The sequence below is a fragment of the Amblyomma maculatum genome, chromosome 9 (assembly GCF_055883805.1).
Source record: "Amblyomma maculatum isolate TAMU_Amacu chromosome 9, ASM5588380v1, whole genome shotgun sequence".
NCBI classification, from domain to species: domain Eukaryota; kingdom Metazoa; phylum Arthropoda; class Arachnida; order Ixodida; family Ixodidae; genus Amblyomma; species Amblyomma maculatum.
The window spans coordinates 33,678,281-33,698,972 of NC_139352.1; the positions used below are offsets into that span (position 1 = coordinate 33,678,281).

General features: G+C 41.8%; 1 protein-coding gene across 1 annotated transcript in view; it reads right to left on the bottom strand.

Annotated features, from left to right (window-relative positions):
• LOC146178798 (venom factor-like) overlaps positions 1-20,692 on the bottom strand; it is a 108,926-nt gene that overhangs the window by 83,995 nt on the left and 4,239 nt on the right. Inside the window, exons 3-6 of the mRNA XM_084580037.1 lie at positions 18,584-18,784; positions 17,014-17,093; positions 8,447-8,489; positions 1,469-1,553 (exon numbers count right to left, since the gene is read on the bottom strand). Coding sequence (XP_084436163.1) covers positions 1,469-1,553; positions 8,447-8,489; positions 17,014-17,093; positions 18,584-18,784 — 409 coding nt within the window. The remainder of the gene's footprint in view (positions 1-1,468; positions 1,554-8,446; positions 8,490-17,013; positions 17,094-18,583; positions 18,785-20,692) is intronic.

The window sequence follows — 20,692 nt, forward strand, 5'->3', positions numbered from 1 at the left end:
CCATTAAGCAGTCAAAATTGTCTAGTTGAGGACGGTAAGTATCTGCTATAGCGGCAAGCGCTATGTGTATGACGTCAATGTTCTTCACCTACCGCACGTTTTCACTGCACACGAGCTGCCTCATTCCCTTCCACCTTTTAAACCGTTTGTGTGAGAGAGAAAATTTACGAAATCATTAATATGAGAAAAGGAATGTGTGAAACTATTGGAAACAAAATTTTAAAAATTCAAATTCCAAAATTGAAATGACAAAAAGGATTCTGCCACATGTGAAGTGAAACAAGCCAAACGGCACACAAAGGCTTCTTTCGTGGCAACCTTGTTTGTGCCGTTGCTGAGAACGGATGACATCAAGAAAAAAAAAAGCACAAATGCTGTCCTGCAGTAATGTAGTTGAGACGCAGCACGGATAAGAATATTACTTCAAGGTGAATGAGAGCACTGCGACCACTATTAAAATTCATCGGTCTTGTGGCCTTGTTGAAGAAATTACTGTTAAAATTCTTCCTAAAGCCGTCCTATTTCGCTGTTGAAAACTCCCGACGATAACATTAATAGTAATAATAATTATTATTATATCCCGACTGCCGGCGCCTGCGTTTCGATGCAGGTGAAACGGTGTGGAGGCCGTGAACTGTGCGATATCAGTGCACATTAAAGTACACCAGGTGGTAGAAATTTCTGGAGTCTTCCACTACAGTGCCCCTCATAGTCTGAGTCGCTCTTTAGGATGTTAAACCCTACAAACCAAACCAATCAATATAATTGCTTTACAATAACCGAACGGCTCAGTATCAGTCACACACTGCCGTTGACACCTTACCCGCTCCCTAAAGGAAGGGAAGAAAGTGGGATTGAAAGTTGTAGGAGATTACGGGGTCTCATAGTGGTAAGGCTACGGAGTAATTTCAACCGCATCAGGATGTTTACCGTGCACTGATATCGCACTGCACATGGACGCCACTCCGCTTCGCTTCCACGGAAACAGCCTCCGGTGGTAGGGTTACCGCTGTGGAGCATCCCAACGATGACAGCTGTATTTGAACTTTAGTTTACCTTCCAGACGTGCAAAAATACCCTCGGTGTACAGAAAGCCACATTATCATGAGGCCACTGTTACATAAGGTTTTAAATCAAGCCGGCAGTTGATGAAAAGCATTCGCTGAAATTCACGTCACTGACACTATCTTGTTAAAGCATTCGAGAACCCTACTAACAAACCTGGGAGGCTGCCGCTTTGTTCTAAAACGTAGCTAGGCTGGAGCATGCACGTTATAATTGCCTACTCATGTAGGAGCGCCCTCTTATTGTCAGCATATAACAAGACCGTTACGAATAAATTTGTCCTAAAAGCAACTGCATCACAGTACATAAAAAATTACCGGTTTCTGCATTGAGGAGAAGGTTTCAATGCTAAGAAAAAAAAAAGATAGGAACTGAAGCAGATAGCAATGAGTCAAAGTCTTACTTGGCTTTCACGTGCGCCTCGTAGTTTTGCTCACTCGGCAGTAGTACTGCGGGCACTTCGATGAGAACACCAAACTTTGGCAAAACTGCACTTGTAGAAATTTGCGAAAGGAGAAAAAAAAAAAGGAGCGTTAGACACGTCATTTATGCGTACGAGAATACTGTGGTGGTGCGTTACGTCCGTTGATTTTGGTGACCCTTCGGGAAAGTATTTCGACAGAACAAGCTAGCCTCGTTAAATAAACTGACATGTCAGTAAAGCAAGCAACGCGATTAACTTTAGTAAGCACAAGATGTTAAATTTTTATTATAGATTCAGACTTGACATTGTCTAACACCGCACTGAGCCTGATGGGGCGAAGTTTGGTTGTTGAAACTATGACTAATGTAAACCAACGTGTAACCTTTTTTTCCCTCTTGGTTAGGGGCTTTAATTAAAGCTATATCATCATGTTGCCGTTCATAACAGCTCTAAAACTATAATGTGTTCCCCAACTTCCTGACAGACCTGCGGGACGGGGCAAAAATTTGATACTAAAGGCAGAGCTTCCTTTTTGCCGACTGATGAAAATATTCGCAGGAAAAGGATTGACAAAGCCGACTTCCTACGCTGATCACATGATGCTGACTAGGAGTAAATTCGCACTCGCCAACATATTTGTGTTAATTTGCAACTTCTGCTAAAGCCTGATTTCTGTCACAGGCCCAGTCTATGCATTGGCGCTGTTATCTGTAAAGCTCTTTTTGCAGACTACTATTATAGGCAAATTTTAAAACGCTACTGCAGAGGTTTTCAAGCACGCACCAGGGGATCAAAAAGGATTTGAAGTCGATTTCTTTGAGGATTATTAAAATTAGCATTCGTTAAAATCAAATTTTCTTTCTTAAACAACGACACATGCTTGATATTACCAGAACAGTTTGTTTAGACAGTCTTGAGTCTTTCCAGCCTAACAAGCCTAATCCTTCAAAGAAATATCAATTCTGAGTAGACGTTTTACAGAACGACGCTAAGCAGATAACTACATACTCTCCATAGCAATATATCATACATTGGAAAAAACTGAAGGTATGTTTGAACACTCCACTGAAAAGTGCTAACTAAATGACATTGTGTGCTCGGGTGGTAAGAAGTGCGCTGCGCGGTAGAGCGGATATATTTTACTGTGATTTTAAAACATTACGCGCAAATCCTTTACGGGCACTTATGCTGTGATCATGAAACCTGAAAAGAAAAGTTTCTGGTTGTTCCTCGCGCGACATCTAAAGCGTTCGCCGGCTCTTTGGCTAGCCGTCCGTATTAAACTTTGGAGTAAAACACTCTCATGTGCTTGTTTATCGGTGCTTGAAACCATGTACTAAAACAGCCAAAGCTTCTCCTCCATCTCCAGCTTTTCGTGTAGAATTGCTATGCTCGTTCTCGGCCATCCAGAAAGCGTCAGAGAAGTTCCTTCTAGGAAACGCTCGAAAAAAAAAAAAAAAAAAAAACGCCGCTACGAGCCGATAGCAAAGGAAAGATATGGATACGCTAGTTACTGCAATAGACCACTACTCAACCTTGGTACCAGGTTTTTGAACGTGCTGAGCTAACAGTCTTTCACTGTGGGCTTCGAATATTAATGGTCGCCTCAATTGTCTTATCTATTGAGACAAAATTCACCCTATGGCCACGTTGTGCTGTCCTCTTCGCTTGTCACCACGTAACAATATGTTTTCTTATTTCGACCTTAACGTTCGCAAGTAGTAAGCGTGTCGATTGCAACCCTTAATACATCAGCAGCGCTCTGCAGACCTTACTCGCTATGAACGCGCAATCTGCCTCTGAACTCTAAACTAAACAGAAACTACAAGAACGAGAAAAGCCAAGCCATATGCCATAAATCAAAACCCAGTGCACGGATTTGGGGGCCGACCTATCCAGCTTCGACCTCTCAGCGAAGATATCCTTCGTTCAGACAGTTAGGGCCACGACTTCAGCCAGCGGCTTACCCGACTGTGGGCCATACCAATCGCGCTCTTACTCAGTAGCCTCTTTTTTGATTAACCGAATAAGTGCTTTTAATATACTAAGTATTGCACGGGGAATATAGTGCTACTAGCTCTTGTAATATCTGCGCTCAACTTCATGCTTGAGAGACATTCCCCAGACGGCATTTTTACATCAGTATAGATACGTCATTTCTAGGCTGGTGTTTTGTCCTCTGTGACAATGCGCAAAACATTACTACGCATGGATCATCACGTGATATTCCCCTATGACCCTATAAATAATTTGTAATTGAATTACTGTTCCGTTTCAACAGCCAAACGATGGCTGTCAGTTCAATGCCTAGGTCACATGACGGATGAAAAATACGCAGCGATATGTTCGTTTATCTATCGTTTCAATCCACTACAGCGTTAAAGTCATGCCTTCCCCATAAACAGGAATTGCGAGTGAAAAGCTAGCGTTTCTATCGCTGCCTTTTTTTGTCATGCCGTGCATAGCTTGGACTTACTGTGTGCGACGTAACAGCCATCACTAAGTTCATATGTTGCTGACACCGAAACGGATACTGGAGAGAGAAGAAATTTTGGCTACAAATTATTTACCACCTGAAAAAGAAAACCACGCGATGGTTCCTAAACAGGAATGTCTCACACGTCAGTGCAGTCAATATTTTGTGTATATGCCTTTTTAAGACGACGCATGCTTGAACCCGACAGCTTAGTAGGTATAGAGCTTTTTCTGTTGATTGCACTGTCTGAGCCCTGACTACAAAAAGCTCAATGTGGCTGGCAGACGTGGTGATGTTATGCTTCCAATTTAGCACTGTCGCAAAATCGTGGAGTTTACATGTTTATCTCTCAACTGCATTTACCTAGGAACGTAGAATGACAAAGGTTGTGAAGAAATATTTACCACTGTCACAAAATCGTTGGGCTTTACAGTGCCTCTTAAACAAGACATGTTTGTCTCTCAACTGCATATACCAAGGAATGTAAAATGGCAAAATTTATGGAGAAATAGAAAGTTCAAGATATTTTCTGCTGAATTTCAGAGAAGAGCAAGAAGAGATAAGAATGTTTTCCTGAACACACTGTTCAAAGGAGTTGAGGACAACAACCAATTAAGGAACACAGGAGCTCTGTATAAGGCCATTAAATGTATCAAAGGACGCTTCTGCGCTAATCCAGGCATGATTAAGGACAAACAAGGAATGGACCTCTTTAACGCCTCAGGAATAAAGAAATCGCACTAATACGCAGAACTGTACAATAACCCGTATGTGCGAATCTAACATAAGAATGTTGGGATCATTGATCTCAAGTTGGACATCTTGAAGCACAAAGTTTAATGGGCCTTAACCAGCCTTGCTAAGAACAAAGCTAGCGGAATTGACGCCATTCCCGCTGAGTTGTCTCGAAACCTTAATGATGACGCTGTTAATAGTTCTGCATTTATTATGTCAACACATTTGGTCAACGCTGCATTGGTCACAGGATTAGAGGAGTCCAGTTTACGTCCCCATTCCAAAGAAAGGCCGTGCGAAAGATTGTTCCAAAGACTCTACGATGGCATTTATTTCGCATGCTAGCAAGGTGATGTTGAAAATCCTCCAAGACAGGCAGCAGCAGTACGTTGATCGGGAGCCACGAGATGTGCAAGCTCGGTTTTGCAAGAGACGAAGTACTAGAGACGAGATTGCCAGACTTCTCTGAATCCTATAAAAAGCAAGAGTTCCAGAGACCTATCTACTTCTGCTTTGTTGATTATAGGAAAGCGTTTGATTCCGTAGATCACAACAGATTGTGGCAAGCTCTCAAAGAGATGAGTTCACAAGAGTCCACAAGAGTCATCGGACTCTTGTGCAACCAGTATAAACGACAAGGAGCTACACTCAAAACTGAATATGCTCTTACTGGTTGTTTCCCGATTGAGAAAGGAGTTAGACAAGGCTGAACACTGTCGCCCTGCCTATATACATGCTGAGTGCACCACGAGGAAAGCCAGGCTGGACGAGTCTTCCGCTGGAGTGAACATTGCTGGAAAACGGATTGACAGCCTTGGATATGCGGGTGATGCTACTTTAATTGCAGAACGTGAAGGGGAACTCTAGAGGCTCCTGAAATGCGTAAAAGAACAGAGAAGCTTGGTCTTCAGTTGAATATTAGCAAGGCAAAGATTACGGCAAATTGCCCGGTAAAGGCCTGGAACATAGAAGGAGATGTGGAAGCAGTGACGGATTTTCTCTCCTTGCGCTCCAAGATTACCTGAAAAGGAGATTGCAGTCCTTAAATGAGGACACGCCTCCTCTGGGAAAGATAGTCATGGTTAGCCTCGACCACCTTGTAAAGAGCAGGGACATCACACTGCGAACCAAGATCCGAATAATTCGTGCTATGGTTTTTCCCTTTGGGATGTATGTATTTACGCGAGAGTTCGACTGTCAAGAATGCTGATTCTGGAAGACATGATCCTTCTGAATTGTGGTGCCGAAGGACAATTTTGGGAGTTTCTTGAAATGACAGAAGATCAAATTGATCGACACTGAAGAACATAAACCCTGATTGCTCATTTGAAGGTCAAACTTGGAAGTTCAACAACTTTGGTCATCTCATGCTAAGAGAGAAGTCACTGCAGGAGATCTTGATGCTCGGAAAGGTTTAAGGACACAGGAGAAGGGATAGGCAGCGAATGCGATGAATAAATAGTATCCTCAAGGCATTGCAGCTGAAGCTGGGTGAGATTCAATAGGTAGTTGATGACCGGACAGCCTGGCTTTAGATGGTGTATAGGGTTGCAACGATTGGGTCACGACTGAACGAATGCATTGAACTGAGTGAGCTAAGAATGCGATATTCTTCAACAAAATAGCCACGCACAGCATTAAAGCTGCCTCAGGTCCCTTGGCAAGCCATGCGGATAACTAAGTGAGGAATGAAATTAGTCAGCTGATTATTTTTATGATCCTTCCAAGTATTATCTGACACTTTCGAATACATCAGAAAGTGAAACTTTGGCAGATCAAATAAGAATAAAACAGACATGAACCTGCGCATACAGGATGTGAAGACTAAAGAGCTCAGCGTGCCTATTGGGTTGACTAGGACGGATCGAGAACAGTGATAATGTCTGAATAGAAAAATTGAGTCGTGGGTACATTGACATTCCTGTGAACCTCAGTATCAAGCCAGTGAAGTACTAAAAAAATGAAGGAAGCTTCTGTATAAAAGCAATCTCACCTACTGGGAAAAGAGTTCAATAAGTGTAACCATAGATGAGTTGGTTAGGTTGCATTTACAACGAAATGCCTATCCTTTTGACAGGCGCTCAAAGAATCACCTATGTCGAATATAACAAAACTTGAAATTCGACTAGATGGTGCGTTGTTTGACTATGTTGAATATACTTTATTGATTACCATGTACCGGCAAAGTCGTTCACTAAACATAGCGGATTTCATGAAGTTCAAGCCGTCCACTTTTTCCATTGAAACATGACGCTCGAACGATATTTTATCACGAAACAAAGCATCAACGTAGGAAGGAATCATCTATGGTGCGAAACAAATGTAGAACAAATTTCATGATGATTTCTTCCTGGTAGCGTTTTTTACAATTTTCGGTTCAGCAGTGCATTAGACTACTTCCTCAAACCATCTCTAACGATGATTCCGTTATTCTGCATGGTGCTTCATTAAGTATGCCGTTTATACAAAACATTTTGCGATGCATTTGCGATGCGTTTGCAATGGGTCACTGCAATAATAGTTTGTAACCCTGCCCCATGCTGAGGCGACGCGAGCACAAATTACTTTGAAATTAATGCGACATGATTGCAGTCGTTTTGGACTGATCTTGTAATGACAAGTGAGACATCTGTTCTTCTAGTTTTTCCGTGGCTGAAACTTATCCCAAGATGTAACAATGTGGTTTCAGTTCTCATTCTTGAGTTAAATATCATTTATTTCTCACTGCTAAGTTCTGCGTTGTGCTTCAGTTCGTATCTTATAATAAAACTCTTAGACTGTATGATTCACTGGATGGTTTGGCAACCTTTAAAATATTTTCTATCCATGGCCTCTTAAAATCAAACCTTTAAAAATATCCGTGACTGATTGTTGCATTTCTTCGATTTGAAATCTTGCTTATATGTTTCTTCGAGACGAAATGCATGCTGAGAAGAAGATTTTATATATTAAACTTGTCAGTGTTCGTAGGTTCATACATACGCAAAAAAAAAAAAGAAAGAATCGCATTACATTCGCGAGCTGGAGGAAAAAACAGATGGGAGATGACGGCCTATAATTGTAAGAAGTATTGTTTTTGGGGCATTGGAAATGTTTTATTCTGAACGCTGGCATATAGGATTTACATGGCCTTAACACCCCTTGCACATTACATCCGCCATACCTAATTACATCACTAGAAAAATATAGGTTCAATTGTGGCTCAGAACCTTTCATTCAAAAGAGCGTTGAAGGTCTAAGTTTATTTTTGAAAGATCACTTTAAACATACGCAAGGTGCAAGTGGCCACACAAGCTAGAAAGCTGATGCTCGGCGCAATTAGAGCTGGTCGAAAATCCTGTTTTAAACACTCTTAAAGCGATCACGACGCATTGCTTTTATAGATATGCCCTCCACATTGGGGATGACCTGAATAACTAGTTGTGCGATGCCCTTGTTTTACATACACCGCTTTTTGCCTCTTTTATTCGACTCAGTCAAATATTGTGTTTACAAATATCGCCACAAAATATTATGGCCATTATAACAAGAGTCATCTAACGCCTTTGACGTGCATCAAAAAGTGAATTCTACTGGCAGCGGTAAATTAAATTTAGCGGGACAAATTGCGTCTGTTCATTATGGCATAGCATTGATGGAGCACTTCGTCCTAGCAGGTATAGGTTCAAAGGTAATAATACTCTGGCCTCAGTTGAGCACTATGAGAGGTCTGTTGAAAGAAATGTGGTTCTATAAATCCTGCTTACCGTAGTCTTCGACGTGAAATGAAAGCTCCGTTTTCTGATTCCTCTGAAACAGGAAATAAGAATATATTTAGGAACAAATAGAATGCATACAGACGTGTCGGAGTTATGAAGCTTAACGAGCTGAGACCTTAGCTAAAATACAAGCCCTCTGCAAGGTGACAATATATATTGAGTTGAAAATGAAGTTTATCTTCGAACAAAACACGTTGTTTAGTGCAGACCAAGAATTTTAAAAACCGGGAAAACAGTTCGACAAGTCTTGACCTCCTTTCACACATAGGAGCGCTGACTCATACGACGAAGACGTTGCACATATGACACACATGTAAAGTAAGCTGCATCATATTTGACAAAAATATAAAATGCATTTTTAACGAGCCATTGCAGGCAATTCCTCTATGTACATTTATGCCAAAAATTTTCTCCAGCAAGGTTTTATTTGAAGTTGTCGATAATGATTTCAACATCTGATTTGTGAAGTTACTCCAGTATTTGATGATAGAACGAGAGAAAGAAGATAACTACACAATATGAAAATGCACTAAACAAGAGTAGGGCGAGCCTCAGTTTTCAAGCCGAGCCAACGTTTAGACAAGTGGAATTGTCTTCATCCGGGCAGCGCAATCACTGGTGCGAGTTTAAATACGCGGTTGTTTCCGAAGAAGAAAAGATTAATCTTTCACTGCATACTAACGACTTGAAACAAGGCACCGAAAAACAGACGATTCAGGCCATACAAACGCATGTACATGATGTTCCTAAAAACAGACCAGACGAGAAACTCACACTAACAACCATTCTACCTAGGCTCCCAATCACCAAATGCACATATACCCATCACGATTCCGAGCAGCACACGCAGAGAACGCATTTAAAATTACTTCTTGCTCGACAGGGAACTCAATCATGAATACGTTGAAGTAATCCACGACCAAAAATCCACCATGACAATGACGCAGACCCGGCTACAGGTGGACTACACACCAGATTTCGAGGCGTTCGACTAGTGGCCAACATGATCAAGTATAAAATGAGGAACTTTTTAAGTGAACACAACCATGTGAACCTATCGCACGCATTTCTCTGGCGAGCACGGAACAACTCCCCGCACACGAAAATAACAACTAACCGGAATGCCCACGACCTCCCATTAGCAGGACCCGTGACATATAGATGCAAACGGAGGCCATGGAATCCGCACCAGCACAACAACACGCACATGCGGGCCTGAAGACAAACCGCAGTACTTTCATACAGAGACCGACACATTCTAGGAAAGACACCTGATACCAGGCGTACAGTGACGTGGACTTCACCGGGTATACAAGACCTACGTCAGCCACCCCTTAGCAACTAACGCCTATCCAGAAGTCCATTCGGGGCAAGAGGAAGTGACTTAGAGCTAGAACCGAAATGTTGCCAGAAAACAAGCCGCAAAAGGCACTAACTACATCTCGCAATTATATACTTTTAAATTGTTTAACGAAAGCCATAATACCGGAAGGACTTGGGATTAATGTGAAGTGCGCTCTCGGTGCGCTCCTACTAAACTATTCATTCGCTGGAAAAGCTTTCAGATGAGCTTCAGTAGCTTTGATAGCCATTTAAACAACACTATCAAGAACAAGTAGATGCACTTACCGACCAATTGGGTGCAATAACATAAACCGCGGACGAGGGTCAAGCTTTAGAAGAATTTTTGAGAAGGAAAGAGCACAACTTGTAAAAATCAATGTATATTGAAAAGAGATAAGCTGCCCCAAGGCTAATGATACACCTAGAAAGCCAGGCATACCTCTTACTGTTTCACAACAGCGATGTGTTTCACCAACCAACAAGACATAAATAATAGCAACGTCATTGACATATCTTAATCATTAAACGATGGTAAAAACAGATCCTAGAACGATACCTAACTTTCTGCCCAGCAATAATTAGCTTTATAGAATTCGAACTTCTCGGCGATATAACTAAATTCGCGAGGAGAATGCATATAAAAGAATTCTTTTCCCCTCTCCCCTCAAAAAAAATAATATACCGGAAGCCACTAACCTACTGGATCACATGGTTTCCTGATGCAAAGCGCAGCCCCCAACTCGACCAATATATTAAAGCCATCTCAAAAGAAATTATTGAAAAAGAAAGCTACCTCGAAACCCCAAAAACCTCTCTACAACCGAAAGAGCCACTCTTGACAACCTAGCTTCTAGGACTGATATAGTTATCCAAACCTGCTGACAGCTGACAAAGATGCCGCATAATTATTGTCCAAGTCAAAATTTACAACAAAGAGGACTATGGAAATCTTAACAACTCTTCCCATGTAGCCCAACATGGGCTATGAAGCGGGGGCCCACGCTTGGCTCATGGAGCAGCCGATACGGGGCCCATGTGGGAGTTGCAACTCGTGTTCAGAGGGCCCCGTGCGGGCTGCGCAATTTTACCACGATGGGTTCCAATTTGTACCCTTGTGGGCAGTTCAAATAGCGCTGCCCGAATCCGGCCCAGATAGCTAATTGTGGGCACCATACCAGTCATGTAATGGGCTCTACTTTTGTACAGGCGGGTGCCGCCCCAATAAACAACGTTTTAATGCTAACGTCGGTTAATTCCTCCAATACTAGAATTGTACCGTAGCGGGCTTTACAGAGGCTAGCCCGATTTGGACTGCCCACATGTTGCCCTAATGAATTGCGGTTGGTATTTTCGGGGCTACCCAAGTTTCATGAACCATAGCGTGTGAAACGCTCAGCACTATTTATTTACCTGGCATTATATACTGAGCAGCATAAGAGACATTTATTCCCATCACTGTAATAATGTAGACTTGCCCACACTTCCCCCTAAGTATTGGTCTGGCAATTTAATTCGGTATCTATACCGCATAAGAATGACGCAAGAAAGATTCGGGGGTTGTTTAGTACATAAAGCGGAACCATTACTGCTGCATATTTTCTGCCAATAGAACATAAATAACATAGTTGCATTGTAAAAAAGGTAGTCTTGAGTAATGGCATGTTGAGAATATGCTTACAAACATTATGTAAAACTTCCAGAAAAAGCGATTACAGGCGCGTGTAATATAAATATTATAAATAAAATGGCAGTCTTAAATGTGCGATGGAGACGTTTCGGAGAGGTAAGCCAGCTTAGGGCCAATTTTGGGCCCACTATTGTCTTCCATGGGCAGCCACATTTGGGTTCATCTTATTTTTGCCACATAGAGTACGAATTTATGTTTCACTTGCCCGAAAGTACCCCAAACAGGACCCGTGCTGGCAGCATAGGGGCATGTCCGCTTTTTATCCCGGCTGCGACCCATTCGGGACCTATTAGGCTTTTCAGTGAGCCGCCCCATTTGGGGTCGCCCATCTTCTAATTGCTTTAGGACCACATTTGCTTCGTATCTGCCTGTAAGTACCCCGAAAGAGACCAATGTGGTGAGGAGTGGGTATAAGCAATTTTGAGTCCCGCCACAACCCATCCTGAAAATATTGAGTTTTTTGGTGGGCAGCCCCATTTGTGGAAGCCCTGGCGTTTTCTACATGGAGCCCATAGTTCTGCGGGACTTCCTCTCGAGTACCCCTTAAGGAAGACAAGTAGGAAGCGTGCGGGCATGCCAGTTTTTAAGCCCTGCCTTGGCACATGTGCGACCTTTCGGATTTTGTGTGGGCAGCCCCATTTAGGTTCGCACAGGCGTATTTTACATAGAGCCCAAATTTGCTTTGGATTGACCTTATAACTCCCCAAGAAGGATCCTTGAGTGCCAGATGTGGGAATATGTACTCAGTTAGCCCTTGCAATATTATTGCATCATTGTGGTTTCCCCAGCGCATCCTGCATATGCGGGCCCAGGGGGGCTGCGTATTGTGTACTCCTTGGGTTGCCACTATGAAAATTAAATACCGATCCAACAGAACAGTTCAGTGATGTGCTCTTGAGTAAAATAGGAAATATATTCCCCAGGATGCACAAAAAATCGATACGAATACAAATTTCTCAATTCAGCAAACAAACAGGAGGTTAGTTTTACCTACTGGCCAAGATTCACAAGGTTTCTGCAGAAGCGTTGCTTACCACATATATACCATGAAGGCCGATTGCTTCCAACAATAATACACCCACAAAAAAACCTGTCAATATTCTTAAGTCATCACCTGGCAGACCTCCCAACCCAGCTTCCTTCGTTTGTGCAGGACACACCTTACTTTCTCCCAATAATTGAGCTTATAATAACACGTGCAACCTTTCAGAAGACTGTATACTTGCCACACTTGATGTCACGGCAGTCTACTCTAATATTCCTATCGAGAAAGGTATCGACACCCTCTCGCAAACATTAATCACCAACCACCCCCCCCCCCTCCCCTGCAAGCGGCTATATTTTTCTATCGCTCCTTAAGCTAATGCTAACTTTACATTATTTGCAGCTTCATTCATCCTATCATCTGCCCATATTCGGAACCAGCATAGGCACTCCGTTGGCCCCAACTGACGCGAATATATTCACGAGTTCTACAATCAAAATATTGAATTCATTTTAGAATAAACCACACATATGCATTTGCTATAATGACAGTATCTGCATTATATGGTTGCATGGAGCATAATCACTCCAATCGTTCATCTCCCTTTTTAATAATCATCAAAGCAGCATTAAATTGACTTGTTAGTCTTTGCAATTAAAAATCGACTTTCTCGACACCACTGTGTTGGTGAAAAATGGAAAACATAAAACTTACTTCTACAAGGAGCCATATGTCTGGCAACAATAACTATATTTCACCAGTCATCATCCGAGCTTTGGAACAGAGGTATATATGTAGGACAAGCGAGCAAGCTTACAAAAATATCTGGAGATGATAATGGTTGCCTAAACGAAATTCATTGAAGGCAATACTAATTAAAAGAAACTAGCTCGATAACTCCTTTAATATGACTGTCGAGAAAACAACCACTTTAAACCGCAAAGATGTACTCACGAAATGACCAAAAGCTGAACGCCAGCTTCATTTGTAATTTGCCCTTCTAGACATAATCAATAATCTGCGAAAATACCACTCCATGCTAACGTCTAACGGACGTCTGAAGAAAATATTTCCGGAGGTACTAAGGGTAACATACAAACGTAAAGTAAACCTCAGAGATATTCTACTGGATTTAAACTCCACAACAATCATCCAACACAACCACATCCTTCCTGTCGACCCGGACGTAAGACGTGCAATCGTTTACAAAAGGACACTACGGTAAAAAGTACTGCAAGCTATTTCACTTTTCACTAAAAGATCAGGCTTTAATTGCACATCGTAAAACGTTATCTCCCCTGTAATATGCTTCCTCTGCCATGTAATCCCTCTGCCATCCCTCATGTAATGCCCTAATCCCTCATGTAATGCCCCATAACAGGGGCCATTGAGGTACAATAAATAAATAAAATAAATAAACTACATCAGACAGACAGGGCAATTGATGAACATAACACTAGATGGCCATCGGACAGACACAAACAGAAAGCTCCCAGGAGCTGTTTCCCTGCATTTCAAAGAGAAAGACCGAAAATGCGAAGAAATAAAATTATTTATTCTCCAGTCGCGCCTAAATCTTGAAGAAAAAGAAAATACGGGGAGGTATATCTAATATAGAAATTTCGAACATTGAAACCAACAAGAATAAACATCTCGAAAGGAACGCCAGAAACACTTAAATATGTCCGTACGCGCCATGGCTAGTCGGAAAAACAATCCCATATAGTATTAATTCTACAGTTTGTTCACAGCACATGCACACTCCATCCCCCCTCCGCAATAGCAAAAGCTGCACGTGTTTTTCCAAACATGTTTTCTTATCACTTTCTACTTTGGCTTCCTCTTGAATGCTTTTCTGCAGGGCGTGGTAGGTGTGGTTCTCTTAATGTGTTATTATTCTGTTTCTTTGTCCTTCTCCCCTCCTTAGGGAAAGCATTAAGAACTGTTCCCCCGTAGCTGCATTCTTTATCAGAAGCCTTTGGAAAGGCTGTCCCCTTTCAAGAAATTCGTGTCAGCATCGAACCTGCTCTAGGTGCTGACTCTTCATCCACCCCGCATTGTATTTTTCCTGCTGCTGCCTCTCTTCATTCTTTATTTTCTTATTAGGGCCACGGGATCACCGGTCCTATCCTACTAAAAAGATTGTATGAGGCAATAACCTCACATTTTCTCACACAATCTCACTCAATTCACATAACAAATCAGATGTTATGTACTTTCCTCTTATGGGATACCTGCAAAACTGTCAATCAGAATTCTAGAGTGCCTTTCAAAGCAGCCCGACCTCAATCGTATTCTTCAAGTTGGTGCAATGTCCTCGTCGGAATCTGATAACAGTACCTGTCGCTAAGTATATATATATATTTCCTTGTAACTTCCAGCGCTTAGCTACATTACTAAGAACTTGATTGAACACTACTTTAGATTGCTGCATTCTCGTATCAATTTAGAGACACTACTCTTCTGGTTTGTCTATCTCGGTATGCAGAGCGCAAGGTTGTGTTTCAGGTTAACACGCGGAGTGATTAGCAGCCGTCACAGCTACGACGTTCCGCACTCGCATTTCACATGTCCTCGGTTTCCAATCCGCTTCCCTTTTTTATTCACCGGAGCTCTGTAGATGCAAGCCAAAATGCCTGGTTGGAATGGATGCTGTTATGTTTAAAAATCGGAAAATCAAAGGTTGAAGGTGAAGGTTCTATTCTGCACTGTCTTAAATTCTCCCGCCAAGACACGTGGGTTATGACGGTCCGATCAAGCTGCTAAATCAAGTCAGACACAAGACAATTTTATTCCTCTGCTCCAGGACTGATGTGAGTGATCTCATAGTGAAACGTTGGTGAGAATTCAGTTCTTGAAAAATACTGGCAGTAATGTTGGGAATTCTGAATTACGAAAAATCTTTTTGTTGCGAAAACAACACTCCGACCGCCAAGCGAGAGCTCGGGTGGCTGCAGCTACGTTGTGAAGAGGAGCTACAGTCTCCTAAAAAAGAAAAAAAAAACTGTCTCCACCGGGAATCGAACCTCTATCCCTCGGATCTCTAGCCGAACGTTTTAACGAAGTGAACCACGACCGAGATTAATTTTTCCTTTATCGCATGGAAGTACTTCGAGCCAATTTAACCAGGTTGCATCGTGAACAGCCTATCTTATTTCTCCTTCTCTAGCGTGAGGATGATAGTAGTGATGATGAGAGGCTAGTCAGAAGTGCATTTCGGGCGAACTGTACTCAGCATTGCACACGATTGGATTGGATTCGATTGGAGTAGACTGCTTTGGATTGAACTGATTTGGTTTGAATTGGACACGATTGCGTCTAATTGGACAGGATTGGATTGGATTGGATAGACTGGAATGAATTGCACTTGCTAAGACTGAAATTGGATAGGATTACACTGGATTGATTTGGATTGGATTATATTAGACTGGATTGGAATAGATTACACTGGATTCGATAGGATTAAATTGGAGTGGAGAGTAGGCAACCCAGCGCAAGGCACACATGCTTCCGCTACGTATATGCTGGCCTAGCTGAGCTAAGCCACCGCCAATTTCCAAGCGTAATCATAGCTTTCTAGCTTTCGCTAGCCCTCGGTTTAACCAGAGCTGAACCACAATAATTTTTTTCACAAGGCGTACAAAATTTCCAAAAAGTATTGCTGTGACAGAGAAGCGCTTTTTGTGTTTTTTTGTGTGTTTTTTTTAAGTTCTTGACTGAAGCCATGGTGCACACCTGCACCTGTGCATTGCTTCAATATTGTAAATATTATGGGTTAGATTAGATCGAGCTATTCTTTATGATTGCGCTAATAACCCCCAAATACTATCTTTTTCACACGTTCAACTACTACAGAACCAGATTATTGTTTACTGTTGCTTTTTCACCTTTAGGCCTTTTAGTCGACCATGACCACCCTCTACAAGAAACAAATCAGGTTAGTGGAATGATTATCTTTGATTTCACTGCGGCTTGACAGAATTTACGCAGACGACATAGAAAACAATGAATTTAAAATTTGCAAGCTATATTGTGGCTGGCAACAAAGCACCTGTTCTAAAATTCTCCTTAACGTCGTGTTTAACAAAAGTTCTTGGGCCAGCGTCAAATACTGCACCAGACATATGGAACTAGCTGTAGGAAGATTATTATATTTACGAAGTTGAGTGCTACGAGAAAAAATTGTGGGGGTTTAAGCCTGGCTTGAACCTAGTGATAGAGCGAAAGCTGTAAGAGTTGCAGAATTTTTTTCTGCGGAAAGCTGGATTTAATGTGCCGTCATAAAAACGCTCGAACGAGCCTCCTGTCCTAGCCACTCACTGTTGTCGGTCGCCTCCACCAACTACAGAGTTATCTGTCTGCTTCTTCTTCATTTACTTCTTCTTCTTCTACTACTTCTTCTTTTTCTACTACTTCCTCATCTTCTTCTTTTACTTCTACAATTAACGGCCACGTTGCCAGGCCGACGGCTTGAAAACCTAGCGTTGTGTAGCTTTCGCTACAAAATTGTGTGAAAAAAAAAAAGCTCTAAATTGTGGCTAGTGGTACCTTGATCTCCAACACAACGCTGGAATTTGTAGGGAGTTGCTCCTCGTCAATGGCAAGGACTCGGATGTGAACTGGAAAGCAAGCAGTACATCAAGTGGTTGAAAGTATGCAGTAATATAACCATCACATAGAACGTAAATTATTGGCAACATTAAACGCGGCAGAGACAAACTTGCACCAAAAAAAAAAAAAAAGAAGCTGCCGGGTTTTTCTTCGGTTTCGTTGATTTTCCGCCCTATTCTAAAACGCTGAACTCAGGCAAAAATCAGTTTCGCACAACCCGCGAACATTAGTGTGTAATTCAGTATTACTCTCCTTATAAATAAAATTAAAACAAGGCGTTGCACAATCGTGTATTTGGCTTCACTTTGTTAAGCACTGCTTACTAGCAGAAGGTATTGCAGAAAATATCATAGGAGAAAATAAAAGCCTCGTTTTCCTTCCCGAAATTGTGTAACCCCTCCAAACTGTACACTTATATGGTTAGGGCAATTGAAATGTTTAATTGTAATTCTCGTTTAGATTTCATTTCGCAGTTTAGCTAGGTCTTTTCGAAATCCCTGAAAAGTCCCCGAAAGCGGAAACAAGACGTTTCACATTTCGAGTCACGCATGTTCAGCGCTAATATTCCGGGAAAAAATATATATATTTCACTGCACGAATCACCCTGTTGCAAACTCATTTTAGGCTATCAGGCATCTGTTTAGACATTCTGAGCTTCCTTCCCGTAATACCTAATTTCACTGGTTGTGTGGTATCGCCTTTGTTTTTTATTCTTAACTACTATGTAACCCCGGTGAACATTTGAGCGCTTACTGATATTTATTATTAAACGGCAAACCATATAGAGCAAATGCTCAGCAGAGGAATTTTGCAGCCGGTTGCCCATAGCCTAAGTGACATATAGAGCAACCTAATTAGAGGATCAATAATAATAAAAACTAGTCACCTTTTTACTCTTAGAGTTAGGGCACAATAATACATTTCCAAAACTGGAGACTGTGAAGACGAAAGGTGAGCAGAGATATGTGTTTACAACACTGCATAATGGTTAAAAATATTCACAATCGAAGCTACATTTTTAGGAGGTGTGGGAAAGCAAAATCAAGAAATTCGGCTTTTTCGCGTTTTCTGCCTGGAATCCTTTGTAAAGGAGGGGAATGGGGTGCAGGATCAATGAGAACGAGCTGACAGAGGGTATAGCTAACCTGGCGGTGGCATATAGATAAGAGGTGTTGGATGGATCATTTGAAATATAGAAGCGGGTGAGGTCTCGTAGCCGCAGGTAGTGAGATGGGAGGCATGGCATAGGGGGCTCATGGAAGGTAGGCCTGAGGAGCAATTTAGAAAGATCTGCATGCCGGAGATGAATGTTTAAAGGATAGTGTTTAAAAGTTAGTAGCCTGAGGGTGCTGGCGCAGAAAAATGGAGGTTCCAACGCCCATGCGCGCGCACACAATGACCATGGCTTGTCGTCCAAATTTCTAATGTTTACATTGCAGAAATAAAGATATATTTTTTAGAAGAGAGTGTTGCTGGATAGCCGAAGATCGTTACGTACCTATTTCATTTGGCTTGTACACAGGTCTGTCCGTTTCCAAAAACAGGTAGCCAGACTGCGGGCTCAAAAGAAGAACTGCCGCTTTGTCGAACTCTCGATCGCACTGAACCTTCAGGGAGATGTACTTGGACCTGTTTGCCTGGAAGTCTTCAGCGGAGAACTTGCTCTCGTCGAGTTTCATGAATACAAGCTTCTCACCACCTGTGTGAACACAGGTAAACGTTTACACTGTTGCAAAGGAAGAACAACGGGAACACCTGATGGAACAACGAATGTGAAGGCGTGTGTGCTGTGTTTATGCTACAGGAGAGCCGAACAAATAAAGAAATGTAAGATAACCAATGCCGCATCAACATGATGGCTTTTTCTCAGCCTCACAGTACTTTAACATACATTAACACACATGTAGGCGCGAATTCAAGTATCTGCAAATTGGTAAAGGTATGCACTGCGGCATGTAAGTCTCACACAAGCTGTTCAGCATGAGTTATATGCGTTAAAAATGCATACTCTCTTATCGAGAATCAGCGCAACAATTACTCTCGACATTGCCTCTAACATAATTAACTGTATTTGGTATATTCTAGTCTTTGAAACGATGCCAGGTTGGAACTGTGATAGGCTACAAACGCTTCAAAAGCGTGTCCTCCGAATTTTTATGAACCACACCACCCCTATTAGATTGCTGCCAACGTAACCACGTTTTCCCATCTTTGATATTTTACCAGCAAATAAAGTCTGTTGATGGGTACTGGCACAGCAAATATATAAAAAGAAACCCCACACTATTTGCATGCATGTCTTGGTGGCATATGATATACGTAATTCCAAACGGAGAACCAAAAAAGTTAGAACTAACTATCAAAAGCAAGACTTGGAATATCAGGTAATAGACATGTTAAATCGCTATGTTTCTATTTTGTATTTCTGTTTACCGACAAAGGCGTTCAAACGGCAACTCCGGGCAATTTTGACAATGTAAAGTACGTTGTTAAATGCATGTTTTCTTTTCAATATGATATGAACTTTTTTCTATGTTTGTGTGATATCAGCTAATGTTCAATGTAACACAAAAATAAATAAATAGAATTACGCCGCTCCAGTTCATAGTGGTTGCAAGAATAGAGCCATGCTGTATAAATGTATGCGTGCATTTTTTCTCGGCTTATATGTTCATATTTATTATGTATTGTACCAGCTTTCTGATGTACTGCTGTAGATTGCTTAGTTACGGGGGCAGAGACCTGGTCAGGCAATCATGCCTTTTGTCTCTGCCACCCGCAGGAAGGAGGGATTTCCTGCAAATAAAAACTGACTGACTGACTGAAGGGTAGGGTTGACATCTTCGGCCTCCATAAACATATGGGAAGTTTCCAAGTGTCTGCTGTTCTCGTATTAGGAGATACGGCGAGTGTAGATAGTCTTAAAATGAGATGGCCAGAATGTCAATGTTGAAACTAGCACGCTTATGCGCTACGTCCGCACATCATTCACTATCTGAAGGCTTGAGATAGAGGCTCCCCTCAGTGTTGCCCCTGGGTTTTCGGTGGGCTCTGTAGCGTAAGGTCGAATTTATCGGCTGTAGTGATCCAGCTGCATCCCAAAACGCAAGCAAATTGTAGGAGCCCTGGAGTATCCGTTGAGGAATAAAACTTGACATTAAGCCCCCAAATCCTGCACCGATAATAAAAGCATTTTGAATGCAGAGGGGCCTTAAGTATGCAGCCTTCCTAAAAGGGGCCAAATGCTATTCGCATTCTAGCGCTGTCCGCAAGAGACCACATAATTTATTCCCAACTTTTGTCTCTCATATTTAATTTGTAATTTCTATTTTGAATATATAATTTGGTCTAAGTGGCATGTCCGGTTTTAGGAAGGACACTTAATTCTTATTAGCCTTTAATGAAAACAGTAACAATCATTTTTGAATCTTTACACGTGGTCATAATGATAATATGTAGTATTTGTGTGTTCATGCGTCGTTCTGCTTTTGGAGGACTTGGCTGATTTCGATATTGTTATTGTTCTTCAAGACCCGTCAAACCTCTTATCTTCGGGTTCTTTCTAATCCTGCCTATGCGAAACAGCTCCAAATAGTTTGCAAATCTG